General features: G+C 36.9%; 1 protein-coding gene across 1 annotated transcript; it reads right to left on the bottom strand.

The window, feature by feature from the left end:
* On the bottom strand, nt 1-23003 carry LOC100701731 (up-regulator of cell proliferation). Its single transcript, XM_003446312.4, has 3 exons — nt 22605-23003; nt 6659-6726; nt 1-5608 (listed from the first exon to the last, which is right to left on the bottom strand). Exons 2-3 carry the CDS (start codon nt 6684-6686, stop codon nt 954-956), a joined length of 4683 nt encoding a protein of 1560 aa, XP_003446360.3. The 5' UTR covers nt 6687-6726; nt 22605-23003; the 3' UTR covers nt 1-953.
* Between the last annotated feature and the right edge of the window lie 485 nt (nt 23004-23488).

Raw genomic sequence — 23488 nt, 5'->3', positions numbered from 1 at the left:
TTCAAATGTAGTGTACATACAGTATATCATCATTACTAGTCATCGTGCAAATTGTTGTGCTATATATCTGTGAACTTTAAAATGTTTAACAAAAAAAGCCTATTTGAAATCATTACAAGTCTAACAGAAAAAAAATGGTTACCCTCAGATGCTAGTTTTTTTTTCTCCTCTTGGTTTGTTTATAGAAAAAGGAAAAATTAGCAAAAGGTCAGTTTCATTGACACATAAATTATTTATAAATGCACATAACATGAAAATACCTATACCTATAGGTGTAAGTATTAAAATGTGTGTATGATAAATAAAAACGTAAAGATATTTAAAAGTCATAAGTAGCATTAGCATTGTTGTCTTTATTATCATGCATAGCTGTGTTGCAATATGAATTACTGATGAAATAAATTCTTTAAAAAGTGAAATGTTTAGAAAAAGTTAAAGTCTGAAATGACATGACCAGCTGTCCAAAAACCCCTGCAGAAATTCATGATATAATTTTGAAGCAAGTATTTTAAAATTAAATTACTTTTTCATATTAAAATATTTTGGGAAAACAGAGGAAAAGAAAACAAAAATATAAATGATCATGTTGTAAAATAATGTTATTACATATTCTTTGTAGTGAATATGAAACATCTAGAATATTGAATAAAAAACAGGAAAACTTCAGAAAATTGAAAAGTCTGAAAAGCAAATAATATAAGATAAAAAAAACTCTAACAATGGTCTCTAAAAAAAGGTCAAAACTTACTATTTGTAGTTTATATCAAGGACACAATACAAAAGAAAATAAGAAAGCTTGACATCTTTCAGCCAAGTAAATCATTTACTATTAGTATTGATTTATTTTTATTTGGACTGATCTTCGTAATGATGATGTCCTGTATCCTAAGTACACATCATTGCTTATTTTAACATTGTTTTCTTCAATGATATTTGTTAGGATTGTACTTGATTCACTTCATGTTGAATGCTTCTGTTAAGCCTTTCAGTGCTTGTTCCTTTGTAATGCTTCTCCAGGCCTGTGGAACATCAGCTGGCTTGGCGTCATATTTTTCAGCAAACTGTTCATTGTATTTCACTAAAACATACTTCCAATAGTCCGATGCTTCTATGGAAGGGTCTGCTGGAATGTGCCACTCTGGATAATATGTTTTGTATTCTTTGTAAGGATGCCATTCCTGCTTAGTGAGTGCATTACGAAATTTACATCCACTGTACACATCAGTTGTACATAATGTTTCAACCAGCTTCTCTGTGTCAAGGTCTCTATATCTGCCAAGACCTTGTGGCCGATGTACAGCTGCATGATGCTCAGCGTGTTCTTTCCCTCCAGCCTCACAGGGCACTTTACAAAATGGACACTGTTGTCCACAACCAAACACCCGCTTGAAAAGCTCATCATGTGGTCTGATTGGAAGCTTTTCCAAATCTGCAGCAATATCTTTGGATTTTGAGAATTCCTGCTGAAGTTCTGCTTTTAAGTCTTCTATTGAGGTCTTGAGACTTTTGATAAATGGATAACATGTGCTTTGGATTTGAAACAGGATGGCTTTTTCATCCTCCTCTGATAATGAGATGTCCTTAATTAGATATTTGTGCATGCTGTTGATGAACTCTGTGATGTTTTCCTTGTTATCTTCAAGATGAGTGCCATCCTTTGCTTCTGATGCCTTATTTAACGCTTCTGTGATTTTTGTAAATATGACCTGCAGGATCTTGTTTTTCAGTTTGCATAAAGTTTCATCCTCTGACATTTTTTGCTTGACGTGCTCATAAATCCAGTTCTTAACATACATTTCATAGTTACTGATGTACCTCACAAAACTATTGAAATCTTCTTTTTGAAGTAATTCTCTCTGAATGTTGTACTGGAAATAAGAGCGGGAACTGTACTCTGTTGAATGACAGCTGGTCACAATCTCATCTACAATATCTACTCCCAGTGATCTGTTTACATAGTCTTCCACTGCAGGTTTGATGCAAACTCTGGCAAAATCATTTGCTTTTCGTTGGCAGTGATCTCTCTCTTTGTACAAATCGAGAAAGTCTGACAAATACTGATTCTTGAGCTTCTCCAGCTTATTTTGAGGATTGTTTTTGTACAGGAACTTTTTGTGCATTTCCAGGAACTGCCTTGTGGCAAAGCTACAAATGTGAAGTTTCAGGTCAATCTCAAACTGTATATTTGTTTTGTGATGTTTGCAACTGTGTTCAAGGAAACTATCAATTTTCTCTAGAAGTTCCCTTGCGAAAGACTCATGGTAATCTCCATTTGTCTTTACTGTATCAAGTACAAACTGTGTGCAAGATTCAATTGCACTGTCTGCAAAACTCTGACAATCACCTAGAATCCAGTTTTTAAACTTTTTCAACCAGGAATCTGAATGGGCATGTTTAACTTTAAATGGATCTTTTCCATATTCTTCTAAGTCAACCTGTAAATCCTTGTTGACTTTCCGGTTTAAGAATTTTTTTTTCAATTGCTCCAGGACTGATCCTGCAATATCTCGCTGTTCCAGACCACACACATTTATTGTTGCTTCAGTCCACATCTTTTCAAACTCATCTATCAGCTGTTTATCTGAGAGAGATGAATTTTTGCAGTTACCCAAGAGCTCCATGACCTGCTCTTCAATCACATCTCTGTATTTTCTCTGTATATCTTGAGCCTTCTTTTTGCTGATCTTTAGCTCAAGGGCACAATCAAGTTTAATGCACACAGACTGTCGAATTTCTTTGGCAAGGCCAGTAATACTTTTGGAAAAATCTTCCTTGTATTTCTCTATCAAATTTATATCTCTGTCTTTTCTTTTATAATAGTGACTTAGTTTCTCCATCATTAGCTGTTTTTGATCTGTTAATTTGCCAGACAGTTGAGATTTTTTGGAATGGACCACATTTTCCCAAGTGTTAACTTCTGATTCATTGTCAGTATTTAAGATTTCTAACTCTGCTTCTGTCTGCCAGCAGAATATGTGTTTTCTGAACTCCCATTCCCATTGACTAAACTCTTTGCAAAGGTTGTCATAAGCATGAGCCACAAGAGTGTTTCTGAAACTAAAGATAAAGTTTTCATATTTGACTGCTCTCCACAGACTTTTCATCCATTCAAGAAAATCTGGGATCTCTGTGGCTGCTCTGCCTCTGTCATCTTTCATTATTTCCAAAAGATTTTTCTTGAAATCTGCTACAGCTTCACTGTAACCTGTGTTCACTGGTGCCATCGGTGGGGTTCCATGCCAGAGTCCAGGGATGTTCCAGTGGTTTTTTCCAATGTCGTAGTCAAGCACATCAGTGAATGCTTTAATAGAAGGTTGCTTTTCCATTTTAGCTGCAATTTTGGTCATTTCATTTAGCTGGTCCAAGAGATGTTTCCTCTCTGTTATGCACTTGGAATAAGCTGAAACACCAGCAACATTTTGGTGTACAAAATGACAAACTGGCTTTTTACCAATTTGCCTCATCCTCAAAAATGCATGCACTGTGATTTGTAGGACATCTTTCATTTCAGTTGCATTCTCCATTGCAATGTTGATAATGGTTACATCGCTTAGACCAACGACAAAGGTTGCCAGCTGGTTGTCGTGCTCATAACTGTCTTCTAGTTGTGCCATGTCAGGAGATTTTAGACCTTCTGTATCAATGAGAACTATGAAGTCATATTTCAGCTCGGTTTTTAAATCTTCACCAACTTTGAGGAAGACCATATAAGCCCCTCTTGTGCATCTGCCACTGCTGACAGGAAACTGCACACCAAACATGGTGTTGAGGAGTGTTGATTTCCCTGTACTTTGAACACCCAACACAGACACTACCAACAGTCTGCTCTTCTCTCCAACCTTCCTATGAAGCTCCATCAGCACATCTGCGACCCATCTCTCTGGAATATTAGAAGCATCTCCATCCAAGAGTTCTAAAGGATATCCATCGAGCAGCATTTTAGCTACAACACTTGGCAGAGCATCTATTTCATCAACAGTTTTTTGTGAGTGCAAAGAAAACTCATAGATCAGCCCCATCTCTCTCATGTAATGCTCTATTCCTAAAGAGCTCTCCAGCAAAGCTTGATCCAGCTCTGCAATGAGTTTGGACACTTTCTTCTTGCACTCTTCTTTAAATTTCTCTCTCAATGTGGAGAGTTTTTTCCGTGATTGTGTATCAAGCTTCAGTTTCATCCATTTAAGGAAATAGTTTTGTTCTTCCTTGTTGTTCGTAGATAAGTTAGCAATAAAAGTTCGCATTGCTTTGGACAATTTGTAGGTACTTTGCTCCTTCTTAATTTGCTTCACTTCTTGCTGGAGTTTACATTTGTACTCTTCCGGTCCTGAGTCACCAAAATCTTTTAATCTACACTGTTCTTTTTCCAACTGTGACAACTTCTTCCAGTTGTCTCCCTGCAGAGGAAGTTGTTGTTTCTTGTAGTCAGATATAATTCGCACTCCAATGCCCCTCATAATCTCTTCAGCTGCCTTTTCTTGGTTTTCACTCTTGCATTCATCCACAGACAAACCAAATTCAGCAGCTTTGTCAAACATGTTGATCATTTTCATTGTGGTTGCATTTGAGGTCTTAATAGCTGAACAAATCTTTTTTGAAAACTCAACAACGTTCATGTTTGAGCCTTTAATTTTGATGCTGGATTTTGGTAAATCCAATTTTTTTACTGTTGCCTTCACAGACAACATGTCTTCTTTTGCATTCCTGTCTTTGACATCAACTACTAAGAACAGTTTTGTTTTCACATCTGGTAGAGAAAGCAAAATCTTCTGCTCATTTTCTTCAACTTTGTCCAGGAACACAAAGACAGCAGTTGATACTTGGTAAAGAAAATAGAATTGTGCGAGCGACTCAAAAATGTCTCCTCGCAAATTAGCGAAAGCAGCTGGCTCTGGAAAAATGTCAAGATTTTCTCTTCCACTGGGCAGGTACCAACAAACCTCAACCAGTCCATTGGCAATTTTCTTTTCAATTGCTCCTCCTTCCATTTCTCTGTGAATGAAGTAATTGTGATTCTGTTGACCCCGGCTGAGAATAATATTCAAAAGCTGTGACTTGGATAGGCTGCAGTTTTTCAGCCTCACAAATGAATAGAGTGGCATATCTGCTTGAACAATGTTGTCTTCAACAAAGCTTTTTGATTGAGACGAATCATGTGGACGCCACTCTTTGACAATGTCTCTTAGAGCCCAAAGCATCAGGTTACACTGACTGTTATTGCTATGAGGCATCAACAGTGGGACAGAAAACTGGCACATTGACATCTTGAGGGTCATTTGCTGTTGCAAGAAGCTGTCAGCACATTTGAAAAGTGCTACTATGATGTCAACTGGGTTAAACCTATCGTCAGTGTCATCTGTAGGGCAAAAGTCAAGGTCATATTGATCATCAAACAGATCCTCCTCATGGTTATTATTCGGTACGTGTGTGCAGTCCCTGCACTCTGCATTGATTTTAAACAATCTTCTAAAGAAGCACCATGGTATATCTTTCACTGATTGAACAGGGTGATCATATGTGTTGCCTTTGTTGATTTCTAATAGAAGTTGCAGCGTCAGCTTGTTGGGATAAAAATTTTCCAGTCCAAGTTTAGCGATACATTTTACCAGGCCTAAAGAAGGGAAACAGAAGTTTCAATTAAAGACAAGCAGCATTTTAGAAAGAACTTCTCCAAAATCTGTGACTGAATTTTTGACTATATGTTTGTTATTTAACTATATAGTTATAAATTAGTTTTTTATTTTGTCTGGGTGAATGAAATATTTCAATAATAAATAAAATATAAAGGGAAGACAGGATGCAATCGATGTACCATTCTCCTTTTTCAATGGATACTTATATAGCTAGAACAACTATTATTTGTCTTTAAAAACCTTGTAATTTGTTCTATTGCTTTCAGAGTTTTTCTTGAAAAATAAAATGGGATATAAATCAATACTAAGAGAGAGTTCTAAGCCTCTGTGGCCTCATTGGGCAAACACTGAAGAGCTGAGGACTGAGTGACAATTTTATTTAATTTTATTTTAATTGAAATGCCCCCGTAGCAATAAGAAAATACTAACAAGCATTTTGTATCTTGAATGTAACTAACATTACTATTAGATTCAAAACTATATCGGTGAAACAGTCAGAAATTATGAAATCTTTAGGACTAATAAATTAATAATCCATAACTGGTGTTTTTTTTACTGTTGCTTTATGTACTGTAGCACAACTTAAACTCAACTGGCTTTTTTGTTAAAATTGCTCTCTTATATTAGACAACCACTGTTTTGTTGTCACAGGCTTAGATGACCAAAATGACCGAAAACAATTACTAAATTTCTGAATTTACAATAATTAATTCATAGGATTTAATATTTTCTTTATTGTTGTTTTCCTTTTCCGTTTAATCAACTATTTTAGCAGGTCCCCTTTGACTTTAAAACATTAAACTGGTCCTGGACCCTTTTCTTTTACCAAAAGTAAATTGATTGTTGATGATACTAAGAAAATTATTACATTTAATCCTTTGAACAGTTGAAAATTATTCTCATGGTGGCAAACACTAACTACTATGATAAAACTTTAGATGAATAATAAATACATGCAAATATAAAATCTAATACCTTTTAAATGAGAAACTTTGACAATAACAGAATTAATGTGTGTGGCTGTGTACCTGGAGTCTTGTCTTCATTGTCCATCATTCATGAATCTGATTGTTCCTCTGTGCTCTTCTCTATAAACCTAAAGACAAAATATTATTTACTTAATATAGAGCTATGAAAAATAATACTTTGACATTAATGAGTCAAATAAACAAACAATGCATACTTCACTGAGTTAATACAAAGATTACTAACCATGATTTTCCCTTCTGTACATTCTTTTTCATCCTGGTCATAGGCAGTGATGGGAATAACGGCGTTACAAGTAACGGCATTACTTTTTTCAGTAACGAGTAATCTAATTACTATTTCTATCGTTACAACGCCATTACTGTTACTAACAAGAAAATGCGGTGTGGTCGCGTTACTATTTTTCAACAAGAATACATGCAACATCTTATATCAGTTGCACGGAAGCAGCTGTCTACATAAGTAATCTGGGTGCTGCAGCTTTAAGCAGCTGCGTGCTCCCGCTGATTGCAATCACTTTTTGGCACAACACCTGTAGCTAGGGGGGGCAAAACAATCGCATGAGTGCTGCTGTTTGACTGAGGAAGAATAAAGTAGTCGTGGTAAGCCAATCACATGACCACTTTAAGATGGCATAGCAGCAAGGTGATATATACCAGTTTTTAAATTGTGTTGATAGGCCACGTAAAACCAGAGTCATAATAAACAATGTATACGCGTGTTTTTCCTCAATAGTTTCATCACGTTTACTGTCTAAGGACAGCGCTAGCAAGCACTCTCTGCTTATGAGCAAAAAAAAACCCCTGCCTGTTCGTGTTGGTGGAAAAATGCACCACGTTGACCAATCAAAAAAATTATATGGCAACAGGACATTTGGTTGTTTATGAAGAGGAGGACGTTTTAGGAGTGACGGCGAGAGAGCAGAAAAAGAGAGAGCGAGTTTTGAGATGTAAGAGATTTGTGACGTTTAGCGTGTTTGGAGTGTGTAGTTAGTGTGTTGTCTTGTGTAGTTAGTGTGTAGTGTTGTGAATAGTCTTGTGTTGTGTGTCAGAACAATGAGGTGACTGCTGTCTCCAGGTAAAAAACAGGATGAGTGATACACCTGCTGCTGTCAGGCCTGCAGGTATCAGGCTGTGATGTTCTTCTTTATAGTGGACAGAAATAATTTTTTTGGAGTGGCACAAATAATTTGTGTGGCATCTTATTGAATGCAGAAAAGTTTATCGTTATGTAAATAGTTTGAAATGGTTATTAAAAAAATGGTAAAAGGTAAATGGCTGCAAATAACTTTGTCATTTGCAAAACTTGTGCATAGGATTTTAAAATTGACCATTTATATTTGCATTTGAAGTTATGAAATATGATTCATTAAACATGTTTGTGGTTGTTAAAGTAAAAAATATAACTTTTTCTACTTTTTATGTTTTTTGTCTGATTTTAGATCAACTGTGAGTAGTAATACGGTGGCACTAGTTCAAAATGGCGGCCAAGTTTGGCCGGTTTCGTGCGTGTGCGCATGCGCGTTCAGGTGCTGGGGGTATGCGAGTTCATGTGTGGAAACACACAGGGCGTCGGTGGGGGTTATATGAGTTCATGTGTTTTTAACTTAATTTAATCAAACCATAGGGTTTTTAATTAAACAATTTTTTGTCACTTTGGCGTGTCTCAACATTCATTTATGCAGACATATGTGTCCTTAAGAGCAATTCTTTGTTTTTGCATGTAGGGGTGGAAGCCGTTTTTGTTCACAGTGCGCCTTAACAAACCGCGAATGCTTTTTATTTACATCTAGTCAAAAGTGTTGGTAATAGTGTTTTAATCACACTAATTTTGCGATTCTGACAATGTCTCAGCAGGCAGTGATGCAAGTATTTTATTTTATAAACCACTCAAATGGGAATTTCTTCTGAATGGGCAATGTCAGCCTGTTCACAAGCGTTTCATTTAATCAAACCACTAGTTTTAATCTAACTAGTTTTTACGCATCTACTGGGGTTTCTTTCACTGGGTGATGCGATCATTTTATTTAAAAATCGGGATTTCGGAATGTTGAACTAAGAGGGAGATGGAGGCTGCTAGTTTTTTCAACACAGTAAATGGTCACAAATAACATTCAGCCCCTTTAGAAAATAGAAGCTATTGGGCTACTTCTAAAACACGTTGCACACGATGTCACCTTTTCCCCAAAGCAGCCAGTATCACTCTTTTCAAACTAAATGTGTTTTAATCACACTCATATTGTGATTCTGATATCCCAGGATGCAGCGATGCAACCATTTTATTTATTTAAAAACGGATCATTTTCTTCCGTAAGGAGTTTCATGGTTTCAGAGTAGTTTTTAACACAACAGATGGTCGCAAATAACATTCAGCCCTTTACAAAATAAACGCTGCAGTGATACTTCTAAAACCAGTCGCACAGACCCGTTCCGTCTTTTCACCAGCCGGCTAATTGTTTGAATTTGTTCAGGATTGCAAAAGCCCACTGCGGGTATCATTTAATTGTTGTGCTTCCTTAGGAAGACAAAAGATAGGTGTATCACTTAGTTGTTGAGAGTACCATGCGTACAAGGACCCAACCTATTGTTTAAAGTGGTCGGTATCGGCTCTTTTTGTAATTCCTCGACAAGGTAAAAGCCCAGCAGATGTACCAGTCGAGCAAGGTCTCGCCTATTTTCTGAAGTAGCCAGCAACAGCGGACCCTTAGGCCTATCTTGGCCAGTTACACCGAAGCTCAGCAACTGCGTGCCCCACCCTCATTTTTTAAACTTGCACAGCAAGGTGATGCCCTGCAGGTGTATCGCCCCCCCAGACTTATCGGCACCCCATCTACTGTTTTTGGAAGCACCCGGTCCTATATGAAGCGTTCCTCAGAGCGTCAGGACCAGCGCCGGTGCAGACCATTTTCTACCCACACAGAGCGTTTCTGACCAGCCGGCGTTGCTTATGCATAAGAGAAAAGCGACAATACAACGCGGTTCTCTGCTCCAAGACATCCGCGGTCCTTTCACACGGTAAGGATGTGTGTTATAGCCAGCGCTTCATAAATGTCTGTCTGGCAGCGCAGATTATTCAAACTGTTTTTAAAACGTGACTCATTTGTTGTCCAAAAAACATTTCATCTAAATTTGCTAAGTTACTGATTTAAAAATATATATTTTCGAATTTTTAGCTGGATGTCAAACATATGATAGACTCTTGAGCATACTTATATAGCAAAATTCACAGTGGTATAACCATAAAACATGCCCAACTGTGCACCAATGCACTCTAGTGCAAGCCTTTAAACTGTATGCTGATAAGTGCATGAAGTATACCTTTACCTCTATACCTGAAAAGAGTCTGCATCCATAATTTGTGGATCTATTGATTTGTTTTTAATGTGGCGCTTTTTTTTTCTTTTTTTTTTTCACGAACTGCAGATGATGAAATCCTCTTTATTTGAGAAAGTGTCCCTAAGCTACTGCGGCTCATACTTACTGAGTTCCCTAGCTACTTCTTTACTATGTCAGTAAACTTTTTGAACAAGAAAGGTGTTGTAGATTTAAAGACACATCTTAATTGAAGCAAAGGCAAAACATCTGAATGAATTTTATGTGGCTGTTCATATTAAATCCATCAAAGAGTGAAAATCCAAAAGCTGCTGCAATCCTTTGTATTAATGATCTCTCTCTCTCTCCCTCTCTCTCTCTCGCTGTGTGAGTGAGTGAGTGCGTGCGTGCGTGCTCGCAGAAGGAAGGTCAAGGCAGGGCAGGAGCTCTTTTTTTTTTTTTTTGAATGCATTTCCAATCAGCTTTTCTTTTTTTGCAAGACGTGTAGCTCATACATTGCAATAAATGTATTCTGCTACATCTGCTAATGAGAGAACATGTTTTTCATCATAAAGACTGTGAAAATAAGCATTGTTAAAGTGTCACTTCAGTAATGCTGCTGGGAGAAACAAGTGTTGACTCATGTTTTTTGTTCTTTTGTTTTTTTAAATACATGACTTAAAACACTAAACTCTAATTTCAAAGGTTTATTTTAAGTTTAAAGAGTATAACAGCAGGTAAGACGATGAGTTTTGCTTCTCACTGTCCATGTTGTGTTGTAGTATCCATTATCATGTATGCTACTTTGCTCTGTGGACCGTAAAATGTTTCATTGTATTCATGAAATAAACCAGACTTTCAATGTCTGAATCTTTTACCGTTTTTCTGCTTTTGTTCACCCCAAGTTGACAAAACCCACAGACATCCAGAGTTAACTCACTAACAGTGTGGAGCAATCTCAGTGTATTTAGCTGCTTTTACCCTAAACACAATCAGCTGACTGAGAGAAATGCCTGTAGTCATCCACTTTGGTCATTATGAATGTTGAAGGAGATTTGTTCCATAGACACCTTATACTAGTGTTTTCTACACTTAATCCAACACAACTATGTTCTATTTTAATCCAGATTCCTTTTATAGATTACAGTGAAATTTGTTAAACCATTGCTTAATGGGACAGAAGTATAAGTCGCTCTTTACTAACACATTGTAGATAAGTTTATTGCTGGACAACACAGCTAGCAGTCTCACACACTCTTTAGATTTTGAAGTATTGTGTACAACGGTTTAGCTACAGATATAACTTCTACTTTTGATAAAGATCACTCCCTCTGCATATTTGTTAAGAAATAAAGCATCTTTACTGGGATATTTATTGTCAAACTATGCAATTTTCCAAATGTGTGTGGAGTAAAATGTTGTCCCCATGAATCATTCAGGATTAACAACACAAACTGTTTTGATAGCAGAAACAGTCTGCCTTATAGTTCCCACACTTTACCGCTAGTTTTACAAACACATTCTTCTTCATATCTGTTTAACTGGTTTTTTATGAAACTGATTTTCAATAGTACAACCAACGTCTAACTTTTCCTTGCTCCCCAGTATAAATGCAAGAATTTTGCAGGATTTATTGAAACTGTCACAATTTAACACTCAATGCCATAAACAGAGTTGATCCATGTCTCTATGGACACTGTTTCATACATCAACAGCTCTGAAAATCACTTTTAAAGTAATGTAGAACATGATCTCTCTCACTCTCAGCGTCTCTAAAAAAACCCAGCAAACTGACAATCACCTCTAAAGAAGGGGGTTAGTTTATAGGTTTTTTGCTTGTTTGTTTGTTTGTTTGTTTGTTTTGTTTTTTATCAGGCGCAACACCATGTAATGCATGGATGTTAGACTCTTTCACCACCATGCTCAGGGTCTCTGAGCTCTAACCATGGCTGCCAAATGTGCCTCTGAGCCTCTTGTGCCTTTTCACCACCAGACTAAGTTTGTAGTCTCGTCTCACCTACTAATATTATTTTATTACAGGACAATATTCAGCTAGGTTACTACTTTGACTTTCTTACTTTGAGCACATTTCTGAGCCCATACATTATCAAACTTTTACTTGAGTATTTCTGACACTAGCAGCTATACTTCTACTTAAGTCGCCTCTGTCAGTGCGCCCCAGGGCAGCTGTGGCTACAATGTAGCTTGCCATCACCAGTGTGTGAGAATGGGCGGATGACTGAATGTAGTGTAAAGTGCTTTGGGGTCCTTAGGGACTAAGTAAAGCGCTATACAAGTACAGGCCATTTACCATTTAAGTAAAAAATGCCTGCACTATCGGTATAAAGCTGTCTGTAATTCTTTAACAGTTCATGCAAAAATTATAAATTAAACCTGCAGCACAGCTAACTCTTTTTAATAACCAATAACAGGTGTATTTCTTAGATCTAGTGATACAGCCAAAACACTCTGCTTGTATAATGCCATATTCTCTCCCAGCGTACCCTTGTCTCACAACAGGGTGATTCCCAAAGTACGTCTCAATAAACAGAAACTCTAAAACCAGAACACAAAGATAAAGTTGGAAGATCAAAGATTAAGGTTTGTGTTTTTATAGCACGAAGTAAACTGTCCCCTTGTCTTCTAGGCCTTGGCGTGCGTACCTTAGAAGTCAGATTATACATTAGTCATACTTCCAAAAACATTTTGAATTCCATTTATAACTGAGATGTCAAGCTGATATCAGACATCTTATGCTCACCAGGAGCATGTATCCCCAACTTCAAAACCTTACGGTGTCAAATTCACAAGCCCAACATGGGCTCATTCAACACAGGGGCCAGAAGTGCATGTCACCCTTTACTGACACACTGTAAATAAGTTCAATACAGGGCAACTCGGCTAACAGCCTTGGAAACGCTTTACATGAAATAAAACTTTTTAGAAAACCCTTTACAAGAATAAATGTGATGATCTGTTTTACCTGAATCAAATGTATTAGTTTGTTTACTTGAAATAAAACTTGTTTTGGAAACCCTGTACATGAAGTAAAAAGTATCGTGTTGTAAGTTCTGGCATTAATATTTCCAGCTGATAAGGACACGTATTGCATTTCAAACGCTTTATACAAAAGAGTTTTAAACATCCACTTTGTCTGTAACGACAGTATCAAGCTACATAGCATTGTTTTTACTAAAATTCAACTTTTTCAGATGAAAGTTTTTCTGCTTTTTAAAATTTTTTATTTTACTGTAACAACCTCTGAATGCCATTTTAGGATGATATTCTTGGAGATTCCAGATATATATATATATATATATATATATATATATATATATATATATATATATATATATATATTATATATATATATATATATATATATATATATATATATATATATATATGCGCTTTTGGAGTGAGGGTATCTAATACACAAGTTGTCACTGTGTTTTGTACTACCAGCTGTGAGGGATCTGCTTTTACTTTGTCTCGTGAGTATGTATTTTTCAAAGGAGATCTTCATCAAGTTGATTTGGTACCGTAGTCTTGTTGACAAGATTAAAAGACACGTCCATCAGAGTTCAGCAACATTTCAGTTTGATTAAATTAAAGGTTTTTTTTAAACTACACAGGGATTTATTTTCTCATCTGATATAGTTATCATATTGAACATGTCAGTGATGAAAGCAAGAAAATAAAGAAAAATAGTAAACGGCTGTCTAATTAAATTGTTCCTGTGAACCTTAAGCCCAAAACAGCCTTAAATCATCCTTTAATATGTTCGGTGTTACAAACTTGAAGAACCACAGAAAAGGTAATCAGAAATTAATCTAATCAGTTTTTCAGCCTTCATTCATATTGAAATGTTGAAATCTTTCCTGCTAGACCAAATTGCAGCATCTGATACTGCTGACCATAACATTTTATTACAGCTATTATTAAATGGAGAGACCTCTTCACACACACTGAGGTTAATTATGAAGCTTCAAGGGCTTCTGTGCAAAGACCAGTTCTATTTACATTATACATGCTTTAGAAGGCATAGCATACATTTTCACTGCTATGCAGATGATACCCACTTTTATTGGTTAAACTGCCGGGATGTCTTAGACACATAATGAGCTTTAATTTTCTGCTTCTAAGTTCAGATAAAACTGAGGTTATTGTAACGGGATGTAAAAATCTTAGAAACACTGTCTAACAAGATCCTTACTCTCGACGGCATTGCCTTGAGCCGCCTGTTGTAGTGATTTGGCACATTATAAGTAAAATTGAAGCACACAATCCCGTCGCACAACATCAACATTTATTTATATACAAAATAAAAATGCTTTTGCTTTTTTTTTTTTTTTTTTTTTTACAGAAAAGGATTGTAACTTCACAATTCATCACCGTTTACGTGGGTACATAGGGTAGACATAGGGTAAGTCCTCATCCTTATCCCATAGTGATTCGGGTAATTTGTCAGGGCCTTGGAAGGGTGGCCATATCAGGATACATGTTTTGAAAATTATCACAGCGTAAAAGTCTTGGAGGATGACTTTTACGCTGAAAATTATCACAGCATCAGAAAAAGACTCCTCACCCCTCGTTTCATTCCATCTATTCAACGGCTTCTGTTTGCTCGCAACATCAAAATGGACGACGTCAAAGCCCTCATGGTGGCGGAAACTCTCTTGCACGAACTGAAATCGGAAAGGAAAGTCTTTGACGCCATCGCCGAGGCATACACCAATCTGGTGGGGTTGCACGTGGTGAAAATCTGACAGCCACGCTTGGTCACAGAGTGTTACAAAGGAGGCTGCTAATGTTTTCTCTGAAACACTGATTCTTTCCAAAAAAACAAAAAAAACGTATTGTACCGTATCTTTCAAACAGCTACCCTGCTTATTTTTTCAAACATGTATCCAGATTTTTCTTTCTTAAAATGTGTAACCTGCATTTTACCACATTTTAAAAGCATGTATCCTTTTTCAAACATGTATCCTACATTTAGCGCATTTTTAAAACATGTATCCTGATATGGCCACCCTTCCAAGGCCCTGACAAATTACCCGAATCACTATGGGATAAGGATGAGGACTTACCCTATGTACCCACGTAAACGGTGATGAATTGTGAAGTTACAATTCTTTTCTGTAAAAAAAAAAAAAAAAAAAAAAAAAAAAAAAAGCATTTTTATTTTGTATATAAATAAATGTTGATGTTGTGCGACGGGATTGTGTGCTTCAATTTTACTTATAATGTGCCAAATCACTACAACAGGCGGCTCAAGGCAATGCCGTCGAGAGTAAGGATCTTGCTAGACAGTGTTTCTAAGATTTTTACATCCCGTAACAATAACCTCAGTTTTATCTGAACTTAGAAGCAGAAAATTAAAGCTCATTATGTGTCTAAGACATCCCGGCAGTTTAACCAATAAAAGTGGGTATCATCTGCATAGCAGTGAAAATGTATGCTATGCCTTCTAAAGCATGTATAATGTAAATAGAACTGGTCTTTGCACAGAAGCCCTTGAAGCTTCATAATTAACCTCAGTGTGTGTGAAGAGGTCTCTCCATTTAATAATAGCTGTAATAAAATGTTATGGTCAGCAGTATCAGATGCTGCAATTTGGTCTAGCAGGAAAGATTTCAACATTTCAATATGAATGAAGGCTGAAAAACTGATTAGATTAATTTCTGATTACCTTTTCTGTGGTTCTTCAAGTTTGTAACACCGAACATATTAAAGGATGATTTAAGGCTGTTTTGGGCTTAAGGTTCACAGGAACAATTTAATTAGACAGCCGTTTACTATTTTTCTTTATTTTCTTGCTTTCATCACTGACATGTTCAATATGATAACTATATCAGATGAGAAAATAAATCCCTGTGTAGTTTAAAAAAAACCTTTAATTTAATCAAACTGAAATGTTGCTGAACTCTGATGGACGTGTCTTTTAATCTTGTCAACAAGACTACGGTACCAAATCAACTTGATGAAGATCTCCTTTGAAAAATACATACTCACAAGACAAAGTAAAAGCAGATCCCTCACAGCTGGTAGTACAAAACACAGTGACAACTTGTGTATTAGATACCCTCACTCCAAAAGCATATACATATACACATATACATATATATATATATATATATATATATATATATATATATATATATATATATATATATATATATATATATATATATATATATATATATATATATAGATAGATAGATAGATAGATATAGATATATATATATATATATATCTATATATATATATATCTCTATATATATATAGATAGATAGATAGATCTATATCTATCTATCTATCTATCTATCTATCTGGAATCTCCAAGAATATCATCCTAAAATGGCATTCAGAGGTTGTTACAGTACAATAAAAAATGTTAAAAAGCAGAAAAACTTTCATCTGAAAAAGTTGAATTTTAGTAAAAACAATGCTATGTAGCTTGATACTGTCGTTACAGACAAAGTGGATGTTTAAAACTCTTTTGTATAAAGCGTTTGAAATGCAATACGTGTCCTTATCAGCTGGAAATATTAATGCCAGAACTTACAACACGATACTTTTTACTTCATGTACAGGGTTTCCAAAACAAGTTTTATTTCAAGTAAACAAACTAATACATTTGATTCAGGTAAAACAGATCATCACATTTATTCTTGTAAAGGGTTTTCTAAAAAGTTTTATTTCATGTAAAGCGTTTCCAAGGCTGTTAGCCGAGTTGCCCTGTATTGAACTTATTTACAGTGTGTCAGTAAAGGGTGACATGCACTTCTGGCCCCTGTGTTGAATGAGCCCATGTTGGGCTTGTGAATTTGACACCGTAAGGTTTTGAAGTTGGGGATACATGCTCCTGGTGAGCATAAGATGTCTGATATCAGCTTGACATCTCAGTTATAAATGGAATTCAAAATGTTTTTGGAAGTATGACTAATGTATAATCTGACTTCTAAGGTACGCACGCCAAGGCCTAGAAGACAAGGGGACAGTTTACTTCGTGCTATAAAAACACAAACCTTAATCTTTGATCTTCCAACTTTATCTTTGTGTTCTGGTTTTAGAGTTTCTGTTTATTGAGACGTACTTTGGGAATCACCCTGTTGTGAGACAAGGGTACGCTGGGAGAGAATATGGCATTATACAAGCAGAGTGTTTTGGCTGTATCACTAGATCTAAGAAATACACCTGTTATTGGTTATTAAAAAGAGTTAGCTGTGCTGCAGGTTTAATTTATAATTTTTGCATGAACTGTTAAAGAATTACAGACAGCTTTATACCGATAGTGCAGGCATTTTTTACTTAAATGGTAAATGGCCTGTACTTGTATAGCGCTTTACTTAGTCCCTAAGGACCCCAAAGCACTTTACACTACATTCAGTCATCCGCCCATTCTCACACACTGGTGATGGCAAGCTACATTGTAGCCACAGCTGCCCTGGGGCGCACTGACAGAGGCGACTTAAGTAGAAGTATAGCTGCTAGTGTCAGAAATACTCAAGTAAAAGTTTGATAATGTATGGGCTCAGAAATGTGCTCAAAGTAAGAAAGTCAAAGTAGTAACCTAGCTGAATATTGTCCTGTAATAAAATAATATTAGTAGGTGAGACGAGACTACAAACTTAGTCTGGTGGTGAAAAGGCACAAGAGGCTCAGAGGCACATTTGGCAGCCATGGTTAGAGCTCAGAGACCCTGAGCATGGTGGTGAAAGAGTCTAACATCCATGCATTACATGGTGTTGCGCCTGATAAAAAACAAAACAAACAAACAAACAAACAAACAAGCAAAAAACCTATAAACTAACCCCCTTCTTTAGAGGTGATTGTCAGTTTGCTGGGTTTTTTTAGAGACGCTGAGAGTGAGAGAGATCATGTTCTACATTACTTTAAAAGTGATTTTCAGAGCTGTTGATGTATGAAACAGTGTCCATAGAGACATGGATCAACTCTGTTTATGGCATTGAGTGTTAAATTGTGACAGTTTCAATAAATCCTGCAAAATTCTTGCATTTATACTGGGGAGCAAGGAAAAGTTAGACGTTGGTTGTACTATTGAAAATCAGTTTCATAAAAAACCAGTTAAACAGATATGAAGAAGAATGTGTTTGTAAAACTAGCGGTAAAGTGTGGGAACTATAAGGCAGACTGTTTCTGCTATCAAAACAGTTTGTGTTGTTAATCCTGAATGATTCATGGGGACAACATTTTACTCCACACACATTTGGAAAATTGCATAGTTTGACAATAAATATCCCAGTAAAGATGCTTTATTTCTTAACAAATATGCAGAGGGAGTGATCTTTATCAAAAGTAGAAGTTATATCTGTAGCTAAACCGTTGTACACAATACTTCAAAATCTAAAGAGTGTGTGAGACTGCTAGCTGTGTTGTCCAGCAATAAACTTATCTACAATGTGTTAGTAAAGAGCGACTTATACTTCTGTCCCATTAAGCAATGGTTTAACAAATTTCACTGTAATCTATAAAAGGAATCTGGATTAAAATAGAACATAGTTGTGTTGGATTAAGTGTAGAAAACACTAGTATAAGGTGTCTATGGAACAAATCTCCTTCAACATTCATAATGACCAAAGTGGATGACTACAGGCATTTCTCTCAGTCAGCTGATTGTGTTTAGGGTAAAAGCAGCTAAATACACTGAGATTGCTCCACACTGTTAGTGAGTTAACTCTGGATGTCTGTGGGTTTTGTCAACTTGGGGTGAACAAAAGCAGAAAAACGGTAAAAGATTCAGACATTGAAAGTCTGGTTTATTTCATGAATACAATGAAACATTTTACGGTCCACAGAGCAAAGTAGCATACATGATAATGGATACTACAACACAACATGGACAGTGAGAAGCAAAACTCATCGTCTTACCTGCTGTTATACTCTTTAAACTTAAAATAAACCTTTGAAATTAGAGTTTAGTGTTTTAAGTCATGTATTTAAAAAAACAAAAGAACAAAAAACATGAGTCAACACTTGTTTCTCCCAGCAGCATTACTGAAGTGACACTTTAACAATGCTTATTTTCACAGTCTTTATGATGAAAAACATGTTCTCTCATTAGCAGATGTAGCAGAATACATTTATTGCAATGTATGAGCTACACGTCTTGCAAAAAAAGAAAAGCTGATTGGAAATGCATTCAAAAAAAAAAAAAAAAAGAGCTCCTGCCCTGCCTTGACCTTCCTTCTGCGAGCACGCACGCACGCACTCACTCACTCACACAGCGAGAGAGAGAGAGAGAGAGAGAGATCATTAATACAAAGGATTGCAGCAGCTTTTGGATTTTCACTCTTTGATGGATTTAATATGAACAGCCACATAAAATTCATTCAGATGTTTTGCCTTTGCTTCAATTAAGATGTGTCTTTAAATCTACAACACCTTTCTTGTTCAAAAAGTTTACTGACATAGTAAAGAAGTAGCTAGGGAACTCAGTAAGTATGAGCCGCAGTAGCTTAGGGACACTTTCTCAAATAAAGAGGATTTCATCATCTGCAGTTCGTGAAAAAAAAAAAGAAAAAAAAAGCGCCACATTAAAAACAAATCAATAGATCCACAAATTATGGATGCAGACTCTTTTCAGGTATAGAGGTAAAGGTATACTTCATGCACTTATCAGCATACAGTTTAAAGGCTTGCACTAGAGTGCATTGGTGCACAGTTGGGCATGTTTTATGGTTATACCACTGTGAATTTTGCTATATAAGTATGCTCAAGAGTCTATCATATGTTTGACATCCAGCTAAAAATTCGAAAATATATATTTTTAAATCAGTAACTTAGCAAATTTAGATGAAATGTTTTTTGGACAACAAATGAGTCACGTTTTAAAAACAGTTTGAATAATCTGCGCTGCCAGACAGACATTTATGAAGCGCTGGCTATAACACACATCCTTACCGTGTGAAAGGACCGCGGATGTCTTGGAGCAGAGAACCGCGTTGTATTGTCGCTTTTCTCTTATGCATAAGCAACGCCGGCTGGTCAGAAACGCTCTGTGTGGGTAGAAAATGGTCTGCACCGGCGCTGGTCCTGACGCGAAATGGCGAGGGTCTCACGCTCTGAGCAACGCTTCATATAGGACCGGGTGCTTCCAAAAACAGTAGATGGGGTGCCGATAAGTCTGGGGGGGCGATACACCTGCAGGGCATCACCTTGCTGTGCAAGTTTAAAAAATGAGGGTGGGGCACGCAGTTGCTGAGCTTCGGTGTAACTGGCCAAGATAGGCCTAAGGGTCCGCTGTTGCTGGCTACTTCAGAAAATAGGCGAGACCTTGCTCGACTGGTACATCTGCTCAGTGTTGCCAACTTAGCGACTTTGTCGCTATATTTAGCGAGTTTTCAGACCCCTTAGCGACTTTTTTTTCTAAAAAGCGACTAGCGACAAATCTGGCGACTTTTTCTGGTGTTATTGGAGACTTATTTATGATGACTTTTTGACGTGAAAGCGCGTATCACTCTTACTGTTAACAAGCAGCGGTGCTGCCGTGGGCACCTTACCCGTGCCAAAGCACTCACAGGCGGAGGATAGTCCTCCCCCAGCTGCTATCAGGGCAGGACATGTTCACACCTATGCGTCCAAACTGCAAATGAATCGTGCATGAGCGAAGCCGCTGCTCCCACACTGACTGTAACGCAGTCAGATCTTATTTTACTGTTATGCTGTTTTGTGGATCACAAGTTTTAAAACTACTTATAAACACACACACACACACACACACACACACACACACACACAGTAACTCCACCAGAGTGCCGATTTCGGGTCACTTTTGCCGGTCCAAGCCCGGATAAAGGAGCAGGGTTGGAATTGTGACATTAAAAAACAATAATTGCAAAAAGAAATTTAATTTGTAGATCTAAATAAATTCTAAATGCATTTAGGACGTTTTATACTGACTTTATGTGTCTTCCACGATGTTATTTCTCTCTCCAACAGGTTACAATTACATTAGCATGACCAATTATGCAAATTAGGCGTTGACGTCATTTAGCGACTTCTAGCGACTTTTAGGACAGCCAATAGCGATTTTCCTTACTGAGGAGTTGGCAATACTGCATCTGCTGGGCTTTTACCTTGTCGAGGAAGTACAAAAAGAGCCGATACCAACCACTTTAAACAATAGGTTGGGTCCTTGTATGCATGGTACTCTCAACAACTAAGTGATACACCTATCTTTTGTCTTCCTAAGGAAGCACAACAATTAAATGATACCCGCAGTGGGCTTTTGCAATCCTGAACAAATTCAAACAATTAGCCGGCTGGTGAAAAGACGGAACGGGTCTGTGCGACTGGTTTTAGAAGTATCACTGCAGCGTTTATTTTGTAAAGGGCTGAATGTTATTTGCGACCATCTGTTGTGTTAAAAACTACTCTGAAACCATGAAACTCCTTACGGAAGAAAATGATCCGTTTTTAAATAAATAAAATGGTTGCATCGCTGCATCCTGGGATATCAGAATCACAATATGAATGTGATTAAAACACATTTAGTTTGAAAAGAGTGATACTGGCTGCTTTGGGGAAAAGGTGACATCGTGTGCAACGTGTTTTAGAAGTAGCCCAATAGCTTCTATTTTCTAAAGGGGCTGAATGTTATTTGTGACCATTTACTGTGTTGAAAAAACTAGCAGCCTCCGTCTCCCTCTTGGATCAACATTCCGAAATCACGATTTTTAAATAAAATGATCGCATCAACGTGTGAAAGAAACCCCAGTAGATGCGTAAAAACTAGTTAGATTAAAACTAGTGGTTTGATTAAATGAAAGACTTGTGAACAGGCTGACATTGCCCATTCAGAAGAAATTCCCATTTGAGTGGTTTATAAAATAAAATACTTGCATCACTGCCTGCTGAGACATTGTCAGAATCACAAAATTAGTGTGATTAAAACACTATTACCAACACTTTTGACTAGATGTAAATAAAAAGCATTCGCGGTTTGTTAAGGCGCACTGTGAACAAAAACGGCTTCCACCCCTACATGCAAAAACAAAGAATTGCTCTTAAGGACACATATGTCTGCATAAATGAATGTTGAGACACGCCAAAGTGACAAAAAATTGTTTAATTAAAAACCCTATGGTTTGATTAAATTAAGTTAAAAACACATGAACTCATATGACCCCACGGACGCCCTGTGTGTTTCCACACATGAACTCGCATACCCCCAGCACCTGAACGCGCATGCCGGCCGCCATTTTGAACTAGTGCCACCGTATTACTACTACTGTGTTAATACAGTATGTCAAAATGAAAACATAACTCAGATATGTGAGGTCGTGCTGAAAAGAATGATACCAAACAAGGCAAAGTAAATAGTTTTTAAAGGTGAAATGTAGAGGGAAAATCAAAAGTAGTCAAAAATGGCCAATTATATCCTGGACACCAGAGGGTTAAACATTTTTTTTTAAAGTAATGCAATAGTTAATTTTCAAGTAATTAATTACTTTTAGAATTTTGTAACTCAGTTACTAACTCAGTTACTTTTTTGAAGAAGTAACTAGTAACTATAATTAATTACTTTTTCATAGTAACTTGCCCAACACTGGTCATAGGATATCTAGAGTTGTTAAGTTTTTTGATAATGTTGATCAAAGACACATTTGTGCAAAAAAGAAAATTGTTAGAAAATGAAGTTTAGACTTACTTCTCATAGGTTACATGAAACTGCCGTATCTTTTGTCACGGTGGATGATAAGAGTGAACCCAGGCGCGGAGCACTTGAAGATAAACAGTGCGTTTATTTATAGTGGATAAACTGTTCAAAAGTCTCAATAATAAGTGGTGTCCTCCTCCCAGTGCTCAAAGGGTGTGTGATAGTATTCCGTTCTCCTCCCAGACGCTTCTCCGCGCTCGTAAACCTCCTCCCGGAACTGCCCTTTCGTCTCCGTTCCTGGTATATATACACACACACACACAAATGCAATATCTTTCCCTTGCGCAGCGCTGACTGCCGTTCGACCACACCATTAAGTAGTTCTGCCTAAGATGGCGAATGATTAGAGGTAGCTGGGTGTCGCAGGTGTGGCGGCTCCAGCACTGCAGCACGGAAGTCAGTCGTTGCTAGCTATCTCCGTAAACAATGAACACAGAAGAGAACAGGAGAACACACGCAAACACACAAATACAAGCACGTCGACCTGTTGGAGGCCGTCTTTCCTTTCATCTGAATGTCTTCTTAAGAGGTGGTGTTTGGGAATAACCTTAAGAGCATTTATACTGGGATTATATCACACTCAGTGATGCATGACGTCACGTTGAAACCATAACCTCATAAAAAACATTTACAGCTTGCAGCATATTCATCTTTTAATGTAATCAGTAATACTTTTGGAAAAATCTTCCTTGTATTTCTCTATCAAATTTATATCTCTGTCTTTTCTTTTATAATAGTGACTTAGTTGCCTTCGGTGGGGTTCCATGCCAGAGTCCAGGGATGTTCCAGTGGTTTTTTTCAATGTCGTAGTCAAGCACATCTGTGAATGCTTTAATAGAAGGTTGCTTTTCAATTGTAGCTACAATTTTGGTCAT

Source organism: Oreochromis niloticus, linkage group LG15, assembly GCF_001858045.2.
Source record: "Oreochromis niloticus isolate F11D_XX linkage group LG15, O_niloticus_UMD_NMBU, whole genome shotgun sequence".
NCBI lineage: Eukaryota > Metazoa > Chordata > Actinopteri > Cichliformes > Cichlidae > Oreochromis > Oreochromis niloticus.
This window is presented reverse-complemented; position numbering and strand designations above follow the sequence as displayed.

What these genes read in the sequence shown, in the direction of transcription:
- LOC100701731 (XM_003446312.4), bottom strand. Translation starts at nt 6,686, where the DNA reads ATGATGGACAATGAAGACAAGACTCCAG. An exon ending in CAATGAAGACAAGACTCCAG is followed by an intron (nt 5,609 to 6,658) that starts GTACACAGCCAC and finishes TCCCTTCTTTAG; the next exon opens with GCCTGGTAAAATGTATCGCT.